This window comes from Stegodyphus dumicola, chromosome 8, assembly GCF_044657685.1.
Source record: "Stegodyphus dumicola isolate Sdum_Otavi_A_Nest chromosome 8, ASM4465768v1".
Taxonomy (NCBI): Eukaryota; Metazoa; Arthropoda; class Arachnida; order Araneae; family Eresidae; genus Stegodyphus; species Stegodyphus dumicola.
In genome coordinates, this window is record NC_140775.1 from 92,743,960 (window position 1) to 92,763,732 (window position 19,773).

Genomic DNA, 19,773 nt, shown 5'->3' on the forward strand with positions numbered 1-19,773 from the left:
AAGATTTGCTAAATTAGATCAATTTCATTAATGTATCCAATACATAAGAATCGTTTATTTCTCTCTAGAATAATATGCTCTAGTTGTTCACTGCAGTCTTCTTTTACGTTCCGCTGAAAACATTCCAGTATGATCGGTATCGCATGCAATGAATATTTTGACGCTATTTCCTGTCCAGCGAAAAAAAAAAAAAAAAAAAAAAACTCTCTCTTCTCTACATCTTTATCAACAATTCCGCGTCTCAAGGACACATTTCTGCAAGGTGTGAATACAGCAGCAGCCTGTCTGTTATCTCACTTTGCCTATCGGCCAACGAGTCCAAAATATTCCCAGAATTTCTAAACGCCTGGGGGTCCACATGGGTCAGTGTGCTGTCTACGAACTCCCTCGAGAGATGGCGCTGCGACTGATTCCACCTGTCGAACCCCGCACTCCATTGGAGCGTCCCCGATCTCGCGCCCACGTGACTCGCGGGTCGAAAGAAGCATCACCGTGATCCGGCGTAGCCGTCAGAAGGAAGTTGAGATTCGAATTGTGCGCACCGACATCCACCACGGAATAACCAGAGTTGTCGGAGCACGTGGAAAAGCTCAATCTGTCCGGACGGATTTAAATGGGTTTTGACATATTCTCAGTGACTTGCAAGTCTCTTCTGTCATATGGCACTGTGCTGATTTGACTGATTTCTTCGTAAAATAAAATTAAGATTTTATTCAGTGTAATCTCTTTCCAAATTTAAACTGCGAATAATTCTGTTTTTATAATTTCATAGATTCTGGATTTAGATTTCAGTACAGAAGTGACTTGGTTAAAAATTACTTCCTTACACGATCTGCGTTAAATAATATTGAGAAATAGCCGTAACAGAAAACTTAAAATAAATAAATAAATAACCCCCCAAAATTACTTCGTATATATCAGATTCGTAGCCTGTGTTAAATAAAAACTCATTTTTATTCAGTAAAAATTTTGAGAATTCAAGATTTTTTTCGTACTGTGTTACTTGAAAAACTTCGAACTTTTCATAATTCATTTATGAAACCCTTATACTAGAAACTTTGATATAATTGTGAATAACCTATTTTCTCTGGACTTCTGAATCCAACTTGCGTCCGCAGGAATAGCATCTGATTTTAAGTCACTTTGCGCTTTGTGTGATCACTTACTTCCTTCTGGCAATTTACCAAGCCAATTAATTTCCAAAGTGCATCATGTACTACATAATTTTGTTTACCATCATTGCCGGTGTCTCTGGGAATTTGGTTCCCAATCAATACATTTCTGAATGGGGTATCAGCAGTCGACTAACTCAGCCTTCATGTGTGGACATACCTGAGAATCTGACCCTTTGTCATGGTATTGGGTACACGAAGATGCGTTTACCCAACTTGCTCGATCATGATACCATGGCTGAAGTATCCCAGCAATCTGCCTCATGGGTGCCACTGTTCAATCTAAAATGTCATTCGGACACGCAATTGTTTCTGTGTTCTCTCTTCTCTCCAGTGTGCCTGGACAGGCCTATCTATCCTTGCCGGTCACTATGTGAGGCCGTACAGAAGGGTTGTGAGGGCCGAATGAGGGCCTACGGTTTTCCCTGGCCGGACATGGTACGATGTGACAAATTTCCTATCGACAACGACATGTGCATATCAGTCCAAGCCAACTCTAATACAGGTATGTGAAGATTTCTCTTACGTAAATTTTCATGAATACAAATGCGTGGTAAATTATGAGTTGAATGACTACCAGTTAGTATTTAAAGTTAGCAAAACTTAAAATTAGTTTAAGTAGTGAGTAAAGTTTTCGAAATCGTAATTTCTTAGGAGTTTTGCACCTTTTTAAAACATTATTTCCATAAAATTGATAAAATGAATGTTTGTAAAATTAAGATATAAAAAATTTCTTTACTTTGTCATTAGTTATTTTGCTGTCATAACTCATCGAAAAGCATGTGATAAATACATTACGAAGTGTTACTTATAAATACATGTAAGATAGATAATGTGATAATGGATGCAGTCATCATAATTTAGTGGCGATAAATAATTCCGTTAATAATAAAATAAGCAGTTTACCGGTAATAAGAACGTTTTCGATAAAGATAGTGCATTTGCCAGTTAAAGGAGAAAAAAAGCGGTCTTACATTTAATAAAGTACACACTCATCTTAAGAGTTTCAGTGACTTATCAACGAAATTAAGTACTTTTCGTAGGGCACTTCATATATGTTTCCTTTATAATTTTTATAAAGTAAATCATGTTTGTAAGAACGTTGCATGTTTACAGATTATTATACAGTGAATGAAAAATGATACGCGTTTATTACTTATCAAGCTTATTTAAACGTAAATAGATACAATGAAAATATTCTCAAAAGATCTTGAATCTAAATTTTGAAATAAATAATTAATTTCAAATTAATCATCCTAATAATTTTAAAAGATAAAATTTTCATTATTTAATTTGAGTATTAGTAATGCTTCCGTCTACTGTTGATATCATTCGGATTTATTTATATACCTTCCAGTTAGTCATAAATGAATTTCTACAATATGCACATTTCATGAGTTTCTGAATCCATGAAAACTGTAATATAACTGACATGACAGACTACGGATTTTAATGAAAGTGTATGGGTTTCATTTAGGAGTATAAATAAGCACATAAAATGCTTCAACAAAGTTTTAGTACTGAATTTATAAAAATAAATACATAAATAAAAGAGGCTCGTAGAAATTAACTTTAAACGTTTTCTGACATTGTTTCTAACATTGTAATAAATTTTCTAACTTTATACAATTTCTGATTACATTTATAATAGAAACAATTGTTGGAATAGTTTTTGATTTACCTGTCACGTTTTTTCGAATTCCTGAAGCTTTTTCAAAATGGTGCTTTTTAAAAGAAGAATTTATTTTAGCAAACAGAAAATAGGGCTTTATTTGGAATTAAGAGGAATGGTTATGCATTTTTTTTCGAAATGAACTTAGCGACAGTCGAATTATGAGAAGAAAATTCAGTTGTTTCTCATTATTTGATATTTAAAATCATTACAAACAAAATTGACTGTATAAAATCAAGTAAAACAATTCCATTAACATTTTCCGTTGCAATCAAATTGAGATGCACGATGATATGTGATCATTGCTATGAACTGTCGTTCACCAGCTCTTAAGATTAGTCGAAAAAGCTACTCCTATAAAGACTCTTAAACATGCTGCCTTTCATCTGTTAGCTGTCTTTATATATTTTGTATAGTTCTTCACTTTGGAATTCTAAGTTAATAATAGAAGTGAAGAATCTAAGAACTGATAAACGAATAATCGCTTGAGTTCGGTGACAAGCAACAACAAGATAGAAGGGTAACTAACCCTTTATTATTGCAATAAGATTTAACAAAACTCCGCCTGGGAGTGTACAAGCATAGCCCGCGCTTGGACTTGAACTTAAAAGACTAAGAATTAAACTAAAACTAAGATTAACTAAAGAAGTATAGCCGAAGCTATCAAGGTTCAAATCGAGCTGGCCCCTTAACTTATTTGACTACGAAGCTTAGCAAGGGCCTAGTACGGCCGAGCGTAATAAGAGCTTTGAGAGAGAGAGTGGCCAAAAATGCAGACGCGCGTAAATCAGACACTCTGATTCTCTCTGCCTCAGTAACTTCGTGGTTTAAATATCGCTCCTCCTCATTAAATATTCAGCAAGATTCCAAAACTACGTTCTAGTCGCAAGTAGTAAGTTGAATTAAGAATTTGACAGGAAAGGAACTTTAACTTAAAATTTAACTGTTAATAAAATTAACATAATCCTTATATACAAAGTTTTTATTAAAATTTTATTTAAAGACATGATTCTTCTTGTTATAAGAATCTAAAACTGTTTTGGAAAATCATATAGTAACACCAAGTATATGTCTGGGGAAAAAAGTGAAAAAGTGGAATAAATAATCTTTTTGACGAAGATGGAAAATTTTTGATTGAATTTGATATGCATTTTTTCAATTATTTTTAACTAATTGCTGTGTTATAATTAATATATTTATGACAGTCATTAAATATTTTGGCATTTTCTTTGTTCATAAGTTAAGTCAATTTGAAGATTAGTAAAAAAAAAAACCGGCTTCATATCTGTGTTTTAAATTCAATTTAGATAAAATTTTGGGCAAAGCAGAAACTGCTGAAAAGCAGATGTTTTCCTAAATAATGCAAACGAAAATGAAGTTGAAAAATTGCGTTGGAATCCGTTAATTAAGTCTGCTAACTGCTAGAAGTAATTCTTGAATTCTTTCTGAGAAAAAAATTCATCTCCAGCATATTTTACGTTTACATATCTTAACAAGAAAGAAAAACAGCATTCTCTCAGAAATGAATAAGTACCCATCTTTAAGTGCGCACTTTTAATTAATTTAATTAAGAAAATTATGACGGCTTTTCCTTGTGGAAATAGAGAAATATCTTTTGTATAACGAATAGAAATATGAATTGATAAGATTAGTAAGTAATGAGATTCGCGCTATAAGCTTTCCGAGATTATTTTTCATTTATCTAAGTTTCCTTTCCAGTCGTTCCAGAGAAGCCTAATTCATTTAAAAGAAAAAAAAAAGTCATTGTTTAATTTTTTAAGGACTTTTATTGCACTTTTTTAAGGAAAGCTTTGGAAGAAAAAGTAAAAACCTTAATAGCGGCATAAAATAAATAGAGATGTGTGCTAAAAATTGAAGAGCTGCAGAATGCAAAATGCTTTAGTATTTATCACGCTGATGGCATAAAATATTCCCAAATGTTATTAAGAATTATAGATTATTTTTTAAAGATTCACTTCGTAATGCTGATAAACAATGTTTTTTTTAATAATATGGAAGACAAATGAAAGATCCTGCAGCCTTTTCAAAACATAATGATTTCCTGTCTCGTTTCTGATTTTTATTGGTAAGAGATAAAACTCCTCGGAAAAAAATGTTCTTTAGTTTCCATACTTCCATAGTTCCATAGTTCTTTAGTTTTTCTTTCCTTTTTTTTCTGCATTTTTGATTGTCAAAGCTTATTATAGCTGCGAAATATGTAAACAATACGACTGTTAATTTTTGTCCACAGACAGATGATGGTGCTCAGTTTTTCACAATGATAATACATCTTTTATTTATTTTGAATGGACTGCATTATACTTAATGATACTTATTTACTCTATTAGAGGAGAGGGAAAAAAATGATTTGACATCACTAAGAACAAAATTTTAAACTCTATTTCTTTAATTCTACTTAAAAACAGTTCGAGATAGTGAGACTTGAGGTCATTATCAGATTGAAGAAAACGCATTTCTTAGACTACATACTCCAACTATCGCTGTATGCTGCGATTAGCTTGCTATATGCAAGCTGTTTTTCTGCTATCATAAAATGTGCTCCTCCTGTGAGCGCTTCTAGTAGATTAAATGCTTGACGATGATTCCTAGACCGTATATTGACCGCTGAGTGCATTTAGATAAAATTAGCAACCATTTCCATGCATTTTCTGAAGTACTGGATTTTTTAAGCATTGCGTAAAATATGCAATTATTTAACTAACTAATAACTAGCGCATTTCATGTATAATCTCTTTTATGATTATGTCGCGATTATAGAAAATTTATTTAAATTTTTAGCACTTTTAACGACTAACAAATTTTTATACTTCGTGAGCTCTTGACTTGACCATTTTCCCCTACCCAACTCTATCTAGAGACATTTTCATGACGAAAAGTGTACCTAACTTACAATAAAATAAATGTTTACCAAGGGAAAGTCGTTAATTTCGTAATTAATGACAGTCAAAGTTTAACGACGGTAACGACTTCGAAATGTATGAGCCCTTTTTATTTGCATTTGGCCACCTCTCAACTTTCGTTCCAGAATAAAATTTAAAAAAGAATTAAGGTCTTCAAATATTCGTTAGTGCTGAGGACAAAAAATCATCTATAATCGCGTTTTCCTGCTTCGTTAATCAGAAAGAAAATGAAAGTTTATGTCATCAGTGATGGCTATTTTATACACTTTTCTTAGAACAGACACTTTTAAAGTCTTACTTATTATTGATATAACATTTTTGTGACGTATGTATTTTTAAAGGACAATATATCTCTTTTCATTAATGCAAACGTTAAGATACTGTTGTTTTTAAGCTAATACGAAGTGTTGTTTTATGATATGTTAGCGTTATGTCAAAGGAAGAATGATACAGAACAAATATTCTTAACACAAAATTACTTTCCCTCCTATTCATGCGATGTGGAATTTTAAGAGATGCTCTGAAGAATGAAATGCGTCATAGTGTATACGTTATAAATATGATAAAGGATTGGGAACTCTGCAGTGTTCTTCAGTGAATGGAGCGGGAGTTTAAAATTATAGATTGATACACAGATGGAGGAAAAGACTTAACTTGGGGCTAACTGATTTTGCAAGAGTGCTATTTCTTTTGCACGCGCGCGGACACTAATAAAAAGTTTCCTATGGATGAAGGAGTATAAAAGAAGTTTATAACTGCCAATGTAATTTACCGATAAAAACAAAAAGATAAGGATTTTATTTATTAATTTTTTTACCGATTACTTAACTATATAGTGCATTTCTCCTCTTTGATTTATTATCATGATTGATTATTAGTGGTATAATAATATTACGGTACTTCCTTAAAGTTACCGAATTTGATAAAACATTACAATTTAATTAAAAATATACATTTTCACGACGGTCAATTCCCTCTCCTAATTTTCCTGTAAGCTTTTTGGTAATAACGCTGGTAACGTCCTTAAGTGAGAGGTTTCTGTTTTGTTTTTTCAGTCGCGTCAAACACGGCTTTTAACGCTTTTCTCGCCAGCCATGGCTTTCTATAATTGTGTGTTTCATTGTGTATTTTTGGCATTCATAGCATCTGTAATCTCAGTTTCATAATCTGATTTCGTTGTTCCACAACTTTTCATTCACTTTTATTCAATTTAATTGAGGGATTGTGTGACGAGAACTCTTGGTCTTGTGATCTTATCAATTAGTCAGTATCAAATAAATTAGAATCTGTGGTTGAGTAAATATTTTCCAAGGATAATTCTGAATAATTAACTCGGTAACAGCGTTTAAAAAACAGTTTTCTTCCATTACTTAAAAATACGGTATTTCATGTGGCAAATAATTTTTCTATTCCAGATTGTATGTGACAACAATTATAATAGTAAGAAAAATAGAAATTTAAAATTGGTCAATGAAGCGCGTTTCCAAAGTTTTAGAATGTACGGAAGATTTGGAAATGTCCAAACAGCGCACAGTGTTATCTTTTTATGACTTGCCTAGGACCAATTTGTTTCATTTATATGATTACGGCAAAGCATGTGAGGGCCGTCTGGAGGGATGCCTTTGTAGATAACTTTCTAAGGATAACTGCTTGGTATTCCCTTGTAGGGATCCTCACTTTTATCTATTAACTAAGTGTTGAGGAACCTAGTAAACAGCTAAGCAAATATTCGCTTAAGTTCAAGAAGAAAAACGTAAACTCAAGAAGGGTTAATTACCCTTTATTGCTCAAAATAAAGATTCACAGATGGCCCCTTTCTCAGGGCGTACAACAAAGCCTCTACTTGTGTTTAAACACAAAATTATAAGAAATAAGAACTAACTAATGACTAACTAAAGAGATTTTGCCGAAGCTAACACAAATACTAAACTAATTCCCCCATGAATTTAAATTAGCTAGTGAAGCTACCAAAGGCACGTAATACGGCCGAGACAGCTTCGAGAGACGTAGCCAAGAAGCAAACGCGCGCTATTCAGGAAATCCAATTCTCTCTCTCGAAGTCAGTGGATACTACTCTGCTTCTCATTTGAATTTAACCGATTCTAAAAACTCATTCTGGTAAGGACTGTAAGCTGAAGCTAGAAGAGATAGGAAAGTGCTATAAGCTTAAAATTAACTTTCCTAAAATTAGGATATACCTTACACCCTTTACACATGAGAACACTCACTAGGATATGATTTAGGTCACTGATTGGTCCGCAAACTTTTTTATTCGTGGCACCACCATTCGTATATCAGAATTTTCCCACGACCTTAGTAAAAATAAAGGCTTACCTAACAGTTACAGTGCGCATACGACGCGATTAGGTTGGTTAAAGTAAAAAATGTGAGAGACACGTATTCCTAACTCAGGGAAAAAATAATACAAAATGTATTAAATAAGTATATATTTTGAAAAATCATATCGTTGAATAAATGAATGGCAATTAATAGGGCCGATGAGCATTTCTTTTCCTTTCGTATCTTTTGAAATCTTTGGATATTACCGATCTTTGGATCTTATCTTTGGATCATTTCCTATCTTGCATTGGCTCCTTCCCCGAAACGCTACTTGTTTTTAATTACAACGAGCTTCAAACACTCAGTTTTGCACAAAAATAGCGTCGCGTATTCATCAAATTGTAAGAGATACACGCCAGTGTATATTATAATTTTTTTTTTTTTTTTTCGCCTTACGGAAAGGGATATATGTAAAATTGCCTTTGAAATCGATAGGACAGAATGCTTTCCAGAAAGAGAAAACTAGAAAATATATTCATTTTCTAGCGTGAGAATCACAAATGTCGAAATGTTCGAGTGGGTTAACATCGCTGTAAACTATTACAAACTAGTTTTCCTTAAAAGATCCTTCAGAAATGCATCCTTACAAAAACATGATGTGATGTTTTTAACAAATCTTACTGATAAAATAAATTCATTCGGAAAATTAGTGTCTTAATACATTATTTATACAAAAATTTGAAAAAAACGCCATCACATACATTTAGCGCCAGTGGCTGTACGATGTTTCGCTAATGGAATGATTATCTGTTTTACCGATGTTTTCCGATTTATAATAATTATTTGTTGTATATTAACAATTTATAATAATTTTTCGCTGAAGATTAAAACAAAACAACAATTACGCTGTAGATTAGTTTTTGATGTTCTTATTAAAAAATTGCATTTCCTAATTAATCAGTCGTGTAAAACTCCCAAAGTGAATTCGTGATAAACGGGATTTTCCCGTATACGTCTCTTAAATTTTAAGATAAAAATTTTAAAGTACTATTAAAGGTACATCTTATTTGAGATTTAAAAATTTCCGTAATGTATTTTCCAAAGACATTTTATGTCATTATAAATAAAAATATTAATTATTTTACCTTAATATATTAATGCTGTATACATTATTTATGGTAAACATGCCAGCAATGCACCTTATGTTAAGAATTAAATAGCATCCTGTATCGAAGATAAAATTCAAATGAATTTTTATTCTTGTCTGCTCTTCTATTCAGTCCGAGAAAGAGATAAATGGGATCAATAACTCAGCTGTCTGTTTTCCCTTTTTTGCATGCAATATGGTTCATTGTTTCGGGAAGGGGATGACCCTGAAAAAATATTTTTCTTATTCATTCTAAGAAAATGCTTTCAAGAACACTTTCTATAAACTTTTTAACGTTTCATAAAACTTATAATATATTTTTTTAACTTCAGCAATATTAAGACGCTGTTATCTCATTCTTTAGAACCATGTAAAAGATCATTTGTTACATAAGTTGCATTTTCTGTTGTAGAATTTGTTCTCTTTTAAAATTAGACAAATTTAGTCTCAGAATCACGATCATTTTGAAATTTCCTGAAAAATCAATGCCAATTTTGTGTAAAATTTTGCTTGTAAAATTTATCACTTGACTTTCTTTTTTGATATTTATTTATTATTTTTTCTTCCCTCTTTTATCGGAGATTTCTGGAATAACAAGATTAATTTGATCTGCAGGTTAAAAGAAAATCTGTGATAATATTTTCATTGTATTTCTAATTATGAATTAAATCTATGCGTCTCTTATCAGCTTTCTCTTTTGGAGTTCGTTGCCAATTTATTTTACGCAACTGGTGTTTTTCTTCTCAATGAAAAATTTCTGTCTTTCTCTGTATTCTGCATCACCGTAACTTTTTGCATGTTTAATTTTCTCATATATTTATAAATTCTGGTAGAGAAAAATTGCAACAATCTGGACCCAATTATACTGCAATTATTCGTATCGCTTTTTAATTCTTTCTAAAGCAAGAAAAATTAATCTTTCTAACTTTTTAATGCTTTAACTGTTTAAATATTGTAAAAGATAATATTGTGCAGTATATAATTCTAAAGCACTCTAAATTAATTTAGAATAAAGCGCTCTTTTAAGCAGACGACTTTTATTTTTACTTTTTCTTTCAATTCATAAATTTAATATTAATTAAATTCAGAAATTAAAAGTGCTTTTAAAATTGGACAAAAAACAGTCTTAACTTGGCATAGGATTTTCAGTCAAACTCGATTTCGATTGCGATCAGACACAATTTCCCCTTCTTCAGGGGCAAGTGCTCTCACCCTTGACAAAATCGATGTAATTTTATTCAAAATTTACGTTAATCTAAAGTGACCTTTTTTGGGGAGGGTGATAAAGGGGGCACATTTTAAATTCTACATTGGTGCACATATCTTACAACTAAAAAGTTTAATTTTAATTAAATTAAAATAATCTTGCATATTTTTCATATCTCATATATAAGGCAAATTCTTTGTTTTTTGCTGCCCCATTCATTATAGTTATTTATTTTTGACATTTATTACTGTTTACTTGTCAGAATTACTCAAAAACCCGCGGAGCTGTTCTAATAAGGAATTTATTGTTTTGTATTCATAAGTGTACTTAATGAGGTTTAAATAAAAGGTTTTTCACTCTCATTTATAAACCAGGATTGTACTAATAATGAATGACCTTATTCGAATTTTAATAATTATCTTTGAAAAGGAACATTATCTTTAGAAACTGCAATTCTAAGCTAATATTCTATACTAATAATTTAAATTAGAAAAGCTTACGTCATCGTATAAGAACAGATACTTACATTTAAAAGCCTGTAGAGCAATAGCTATCGTCGTTAATTTAATCAAAACCAGTTACACTGCGGGTAATCAGATCCGTAAAGGAAGCGAAATGCGAAACGAGTGAAGGCCGCATAATTTCAGGGCCAAAAAATGGCCAATGGAATGAAAGAGGCAGTGATTTTTGTTGATTTTACTGGCTATCTTCCTCCCCTTTCTTTTTTTTTTTATCTCTTTATTAGGGGGGGGGGTGTTTGTTTTTTTTTTCAAAGCAGATGCGAGTTTAAATTAAATGATGTACGAAAAAGAGGACTATTATTTTTACAATGTTTTAATGAACTACTCTGCTGGCCCTTAAAATTTCTACTCTGCGAAGGAAACACTGCAGAATTGATTTTACCAATGCATTGTAATGGAAAGATAAAATGATCAAAACTTTAGGTAATTTTAAGGTATAGAGGGCTCACCCCGAAATTTATAACACCCGAATAATAACACCTTCTGTTAAACACAGTAGCTGCTATACGGCTAGGCATAAAGTCTGCTAGACTTTGGGTATCTAAAAATGATATCTAAAGTCTGGCCGACTTTATTGCCTAGAAGTATAACAGCTACTGTGTTTATTACAAGGTTCAGAAGAGGGAGCCTATGGTTTCATCATAACACGTTTATTACAAGGTGTTATTATTTGAGTGTTATAAATTTAGATACTGTAATCTATGCGGCTTCAGTTCTGCATCCGTGTTCAACTGCCGCACTAACTGGCGGATGCTGTTGAGTCTTAAAAACAAGCAGAAAAATGATTCATAGTATATGTGAACAAAATGTAAAGTCACTTCTTTAATATTTAATAACCAGTGTTTTGTGTCCTCAAAAACAGTGTGACTCACTGCAAATGAAAAATTTACTCCACGCTGAATGTCAATAAGTTCTTGATTTACGAAATCAGGTTTTCTTCGCAAAACTAAAGCAGTACAATTTCAAAGTCTTTTATTAAGTATTAATAAGAAATTTAATTTTTACGTTTAATAAACGAGCACTTAAAAGAAAAGCAAAAAATGGATTTTAATTTGCATATTAGCATAATTTACAAGGGAATATATAATTTTCTTATTAGTTTTATTTTGAAGATCGTTCATTTTCAGATTTAAGAATAAAATTTGAAGTAGTAATTCAAGTATTCATTAAAACAGATCTAATATAAAAATACATAAAAATATTTCAAAAATTTAAGCCCATTTATCACCTGTCTCCCCCGCTTCTACTCGCCTGCCATTTTTACAGCTATTAATAAAACTGATGGACTGCCGCCATTAAAACTTCCCCCATTTTGTCCCTGAAGGCGGAGGCTTAACTTCTCCGGCTAAAGGAATTTGTGTTCCACGCATAGAAGTAGAATGACTTCTTTCTTTAACACGGAGAAAGACATTTAATAAAAGTGCCTTTCTGCGAAAGCGGGCAGAAAGATTTGTTCAAGAGTGCTGTGCCATTAGCAAATTGTTCGGAACGAGTATTAAATCTAGCGCATTAAAACATACATTATGGTTTATTTTTTAAAGACCTATGTTTAATCTTGAATGTTAATTTTGAGTTGTTTCGTTATTCAAATTAAATAGCTCCGTTTCATTGTGTCTTGGAAAGAATATGAAACGTTATTTTTAAAATGAAGTAAGTGATGGAAATTCTTGTGTCTCAACACATTCCGTGCTTGAATTCTGATGCGGTGAAAATTTCACGTGTTTTTTCAACAGCTTGTTGATAATTTAATAAATTGTCTTACGAATTAAAAAGTTACATTTAAAATTTTCGATGCTGTAGTCATCCACTATATATTGTTTTTCTGTTGAGTTTGTCATAAATCATCTAACATAAATAATTTCATTCATTTAGTGCCAAGCTAATGAATAGATAGGTCGATAATTTTTATTGTAATGCATACAGAGGTTCTCCAATTAGGAAGGAACCTTTGCAGAAAGCGAAATTTGGTTCTCATTTACATTATTCGTAAAGAAATACATTATCGATGTAGACAAATGATTCTACAATCCAAATCTAGTTCAGAATATAACTAAGAATTTTTCGTGACTTCACTCATTAAACTTACGCCGCTGTTCCATCGCTGGACTGTGAATTAATAGATCGAGCTAAGAACTCATAAAAAACGTAATTCCAGTTTTATTCCAGAGCTATGAGTACATAATTTTGTCATTAAATTTACAAATTAATGTGAAAACTTGTCTCAATCATCGTATGTTCGGCACCATTGACTATTTTAAGTGTAACGATCGATTAGGAATCATGATTAATACTAAGCTGGGTAAGTGAACATAACATTGTCATAGTATATGCAAAACACGTTCAATTTTAAAATTCTTTAATTTTATTTGAATTCCAGAAGTTCAAAAATAGTTAAATTTCATGTTATAGATAGCCAAAACTCTGAAGGGAAAGCAAAATTAACCTAGCATGGTATTAAAGAAATAAAATCAGCGTAAGAGTAATTTTTTTTTTTTAACAGCTACATGAATTTCTTGCCTTTTGTTTTTTTGCTAAAATTCCTGTCTCAAAATCTAAATGAGCATTTAGCATTTTTTTTCGTCTGCGTTTGGTGAGATATCTAGAGAAAATTCTTCAGCGCTTCCGAGAAGTCTATATAACCCTACAATAGTCCTGTATAACTTACTACTGTATAACACCTCCACTACTGAGTTATAACACAATATTAAATTAAGGCTACCGCTGAGTAACCGAGTTTGCTGCATAGACAAGAATATTTGAATAATTGTGCTCCATAAAGGTTCGAACATTTTAAACAGGTCTGTCTGTAGCGAAAGGGTGGAAATATTTACTGCAGTGTCCTGGAATCAAAGTTTCAGTACCTTTATAATGGTCAATTTTTAAATGGGAAAGAAAGAGTAACATTTATTAAGGGTCGTTTCATGGGGCAAACCTCTGCATATATATAGCATATTTCTCTAGTTCTATCGTTGTCTGTGTATATAAACACTTTATATATGTTACTGATACTCGTATACTAAAGCAAAGGAAAATCCTATTTATATAGAAATATTCCGGCATTTTATGGAACTTCTTCGTCTTTTTTTTTTTTTTTTTTTTTTTTTTTTTTTTTTAATAAAAAACTGATCTATATAAAGGATGCACTTTTGTACTGAAACGTCGTTGTGAAGATTTTTGCCTTCGCAAGCACAGATGTCTGTATAAGAGTACCAGAATATAACGGGTCGCAGCGGTCTCCATGTGCGCTTCTTCAGGTTCAACGCTGAGGTTATTTTCTTCCATGACCTTTATGACATTTTTTCTAGTATTTCAAGTATGACCGCTTCCTGCATTTTCTAGTTGATTTTTGGTTGGTTGCTCTCAAATTGAAAATATTACCTTCGTGGCTAGGCACCGTTATTCAGCAAGTCTGCATGCTACCTCATGCTTGACTCGCAAGTTTATGGACCTTCATGACCTTTATGGCATTCTTTCTAGCATGTCAAGTGAGGCAAAGCCGAAGCTTCTGTAATAAGTGTTCTGTCTGACTGTTGGTTGTTCTTAGCTGAGAATATTACCTTACACTTCGATACGACATTTAGAAACTTATAGAAGTGATGCATATACTTCAGCATTGTCTGTTCATATTTTCATCCGAAAGCTCATTCACGAATGTAATTGATGCAGATTAAGTATCATATTAACTTATTAAGTATTAACGTTGTCAAAGATTCAGTATTTCAGTAAAAATTAAATATATAATATGACATTTTCTCCGCTTTTGTAAAAATAAGTGAGAAGAATTTTACCAGTAAGGTATCTTTGATCCCCCCTCCGCCTTCGATATCAAGTGGAAACATTTTTCCGTCTTAAATTCTTCATGTTATATCTGTAATTTTTCACGATATACAGTTTCACGATATGCAGTACAATTGGAGCCATTTCCCTTCTATTAGCATTTTAGTGCACTTGCGAGAAATTTCTTATTAAAGATAAAATATCATCTTTTGTATTTAAAAATAAAATATAGTTTTTAATTATATAAGCACTGTTGGAACAAAGAAGGTGAACGAAAATGCAAACTTATAACCTCGTTTGCATTACATTAAGGCCTATTAAGAGAAGACAATCTAGGTGTCCAGAAAGAATATAGGGTGTCAGTTGAAAACACCGCGGAAAAAAAAAAATGTTGGACGTAAACGTAGCAAGGAAAGCAATCCAACGGAAAACATCGTTGTCTGAATCATCCCAGAAGAAAAGAAATCAAGAAAAAAACATCGCAGCTCTAAAACATCTTGGTATTAAATATCGTCGCAGAAATTAATGCTGTTTAAAAACGTCCTAGCTTCAAAACATTGTCGTGTAAAATATCTTGCAAATAAATAAATAAATAAATAAAATAAAAAATAAAAAACATAAAGAGCACCTATAAATCATCGCGTGTTAATTACATCGCAGATATTTTACCACTATATTTCGTATAATTAATTGAACTGACAAGTTTTTACGGAAAAATCCAGAAGGAAACTTAAGCGTTCAATATCTAAAAATATGCAAAAATTAATGCTAACGTGTAACATTAAATTAATGCTAACGTGTTAATATTAAATGAATGCTAACGTGTTAATAGAACTGTAAACGTATGTAGTTAGCTATTAAATCTCTATTACAAAAATGTATTTGAAAGGTTTCAGATTTTAAGGGTCTTCCAAAAGCATGTGTTAAGATTTCTTACGCGCTGGCTGACCTCGCAGTCTACCAGTCAGCTGTTGCACTCACTTCTGCTAACCCATTTCTTTTGTCTTTTTAACATTATCGTAAAGCATGATTTTCTTCGCATTTACGCCATATAAAATTCAGCAGCAACATCACAAGAATTTTAAAAGCAGAGTAACAACATATGTTTAGAATTCTCGTCTAGTCTTATTCTCGAATTAGTCTTAAGTGCTGGCATACATTTTTTATTCAACTTTTTTCAGTCTTTTCTCAGTTTATCATATCAGTGTTCAGTTTTCTTAATATGATGGCTTGAGAAACTTTTTTTTTTTTTATCTCTTCATTAGTAGCGTTTTTTTGTGTTAACTTTATTTATTAAATGTCACTTTCTTCGCACATACGCCGTATAAAATTTAATTCAACAACACAATCACAAAATATTTAAGAACAACATATCTTTAAAATTTGTGATATACCGTCTTGCGAACTGGAAATAAAAAATGTTTTATTCCATACTAGAGTGTTGCCACTCGCTTTCAGATCGTTGAGTTTATTCATCAAAAATTCATCAAAGTTTTACAAAATGTGAAATAAATTATAAGAAAAAATGTGATGTCATTTTTATAAAAATACTGAATATTCACGAATTAAACACGAATACTTGATCATGAATTAAATGCATTTTTATTATTTAAATCAATCTGATTCAAAAATAAGAAGCAACTATTCTTAAGAATTGCATCTGTTGCTTTCAAATAGCTTAGTTTGTTAATCCACAACAGACAGATTCAATCTGACAGATAAATATCTTACATCTGGCCGATTGGCAGCAGACTTGAATGAAAAGTGAAACGACGAAATTATACTGATTCGACGCAAAATCTCATTTCGAGACAAATAGTCTTTTTAGCTAAAATAATTGTTATTAAAGTATTGAAAAAATGGAAAAAGCGAAGAAGAGTTACTGCAAGAGGAAAGCAGTTGAATTCATTATGAAACTTTAAAATTTATTGCATTGGATTTTAAATGCTTAAACATCTTTCTTGCTTTTTTTATTAAAATTTATTATTTAACTCAAAAATATAGAATAAAATCATCATTATATGCATTTAAAAATTCTGAAATTTGAAAATATGTTAGCGACATTCTCATCATGGGATGATTTGTAGCTGATTTATTTTGTACCAAATGTATTTTATATAATGATGTTTTAACCGCTTTATTTTCTGCCATGACGTTTCATACCAGGGATGACTTAAAACTGTAATGAATGTTTTGGTCTATACTTGTTTGCAGTTCCATTTGGCTCCGATAACTGGAAACTATGTTACGAAATTCACAAATATGAAATAATTCATCAGATACTGAAATTTGATTGATTGAAAAACGAAGTATTTGCAGCATATTTTTTTAAACACTATGATGATAGGAATTCTAGATAAGTCCTAAAGATCCGCAATTTTATGCCAGTATCTTATGTGTAGAAGTTTCAGATTATGTATCAAATGTTTAGTCCTAACCATACATGTTACTTTATGTCCCAGATATTGGATAGCCAGCTGTATTCCAACTACTTATAGCTTATGGGATATCCAGATGGTAATGGTGGCTCCAGCTCGATAAGAAGTCCGTTATTTTCTAGCTTTTAGAAAGTCAATTTCATTTAGTTAAGATTTTTCACTTTGCCGATAGCCTTTAATGTAAGTTCAGGAAGTAAATTAATTGATAACATGCAAACTGACTGAAAGCATATTGTTACGGATTTCGTATTTAAATAGCTAATATAAGTAGGACTATAATTGTTTTATTCCCCGTGCAGTGCAGTGCGTGACGAATATTAAAGGAAAGCTAAGCCAGAAAATTAAAAATACAAGAGCACGTGCATTTAACATAAATAAATACCTCTTTTTGATTTCGAGAAAGTACTAGAAAATTCACGCGCATTTTAAAAGCTCGTATAAAAAGGAGGAAAACCTCTCAATTGGAGGGATTAGTTAGTTTGTTGTTGTTTTAAGAGTTTGTTTAGAAAACTGCTCTTGTTGATTGTAGCGAATTCGCGGATTAGCTTTCTTTAGCTGTTTTGAATTTAAGTTCTGTTGAACGTTTGAGTAGTTAAAATATAACTACTGTGAGATATTGTAATATTGCACGAATATCTGAGAAAATTTAAGCATTTTTGTTGTGATAATAATAAATTTTGTTCAGTTTTCATCGGACTTGTGCATTCATTTCGTAACGAAGCCGTACGCACGCAACAATATGTTTTGTGTTAAACTAATACGTTTCCGGTCTTTGCGTTGCTACAGTTTCCTTCACCGTAAGCCATGTTAGAACAGGAAATTAAAGCCACAGAGGATATACTATATAATTAAAATGCTGACTTAAGTTGAAATTTTTTTTATACTTATTACATGCACTACACACTACACAGAAAGGGATGGATATCCCGTGGAAGTCTTTTTAAAGGAAACTGGATCGTACCTACGTTACACATAGGGAAACCACAAAACGCGTATGTAGCCAGCCCGTTCGCGAAGTCTCGAACCCCGGACTGAACTACCAGTGTTCAGCGGCTTTTATCGCTCAGCCGCTTGTTGACCCAACGACATTTGTTGATAGCCAAATTAACGGAGGCCGTATGACTTACGATTAGGACAGCAGCTTTACTTCAGCGCAGATTTCTGAGATTACTTATTTCCTGAAATGTCGAATAAATCCGGGATTTTTCAATTTTTCTGGTTATTTTTTTTTATTTCTAGGATAATTTCAGGTTATATTTAAATAATTTTTATGTTACTTTTAGAACTTCCGCAAGATCACATTGCAAAGTGATCTTGTTCAAAATCCCAAACCGATATTCGAAGTTACAAAGTTCGCTGTGTTTGCCTGTCAATACCGACAAACAGTTTCAGTGCTAAAATGCTCGTTTATTAGAAAAATGCTTCTTAAAAAAATATGTTTGCGTGTTATGTAATGCATTACCTTCTAGTTAAAGAATAAGCTTGAATTAAAATAATAGTGTTGGTTCCTTTTCCAGAATTTAATTAATTTAGAAATGTATATTTTAAATAAAATTGTGGAACATAATGTTCATTTGACTACATATTATTTACCTGCGTTGTTGATTTTTTTTTCTAGTTTATGTCTCCTCCGAAATATTTGTGTAAATTCTAGATTGAAAAGTTTTAAGGAATCTTTGGTAAAATCTTCTGATTGCGAAATCGTTAGTGCAATGAACGTAATGTTTACGTTCAAGTAGCTGAATTTAATATACAGTTTTAACTATATGAATTCTTTTACTGATGTTTAAAGAGGAAGCTTGATAAAGCTCAGTATTACAGTTGACCTTCCGTACTTTAATATAAGGATTTCCTGGCTTCTATGTTGATCTTTATAATAAATTTAGAAAAGCGCTACGATGTGCTTTTGGCGTCATGTTGGCTCAGTTTGGTTTATTTCATTTCCTACACATTTGTTCCATACTAGGCGACCAGCGGCCGAGCGGTAAAGTCGCTGAACACTGGTAGTTCGGTCCGAGGTTCGAATCCCGCGAACGGGCTGGCTGCATGGGTGTTTTCGTGGTTTTCCCCATGTGTAACGTGTATACGAGCCAGTTTACCTTAGAAAGTCCTCCACAAAGGCATCCCTCCTCTTAGGCAGATAGCCCTCGAGGCTTTGCGATAATACACACACACACACACACACTATACTAGGCGAAATGAAGCGATTAGAAACAGCAATAAGAAACATTGTCTAATTTTACAATAAAATCCTCCAAAAAGAAAAAAAAAAACATTGTGTGTGTAGGGAGGAATGGATGTATAATTTTTTCCTCCAAGTGGTTTCAACAGTTTGGATGCATCGATTGATTTTAACATTAGAACGAAATCAAAAGAAATTAGAATATACCTTTCTTATCTTGTAATCAATCGCTATATTGCGATTCATATAAAACAAATTTAAATTTGATTCACAAAAATCAGTAGGCGTTAACTCTTGACACCATAAATGAATAAACGGTACGGCAGTAATGAAAAGGTTGCGTTATCCCGAAAACTACATTTTGTTACACGGATCTCATTTCCATCGCGGCCGAGCGGTAAAGTCGTTGAACACTGGTAGTTCGGTCTGTGGTTCGAATCTCGGCGAACGAACTAG

General features: G+C 32.2%; 1 protein-coding gene across 1 annotated transcript in view; it reads left to right on the forward strand.

The window, feature by feature from the left end:
- Window positions 1-462: 462 nt before the first annotated feature.
- Window positions 463-19,773, forward strand: part of LOC118180311 (secreted frizzled-related protein 5-like) — a 47,278-nt gene continuing 27,967 nt past the window's right edge. Inside the window, exon 1 of the mRNA XM_085823006.1 lies at window positions 463-1,677. Within this exon, the coding sequence (XP_085679132.1) occupies window positions 1,212-1,677 (466 nt within the window). The 5' untranslated portion in view covers window positions 463-1,211. The remainder of the gene's footprint in view (window positions 1,678-19,773) is intronic.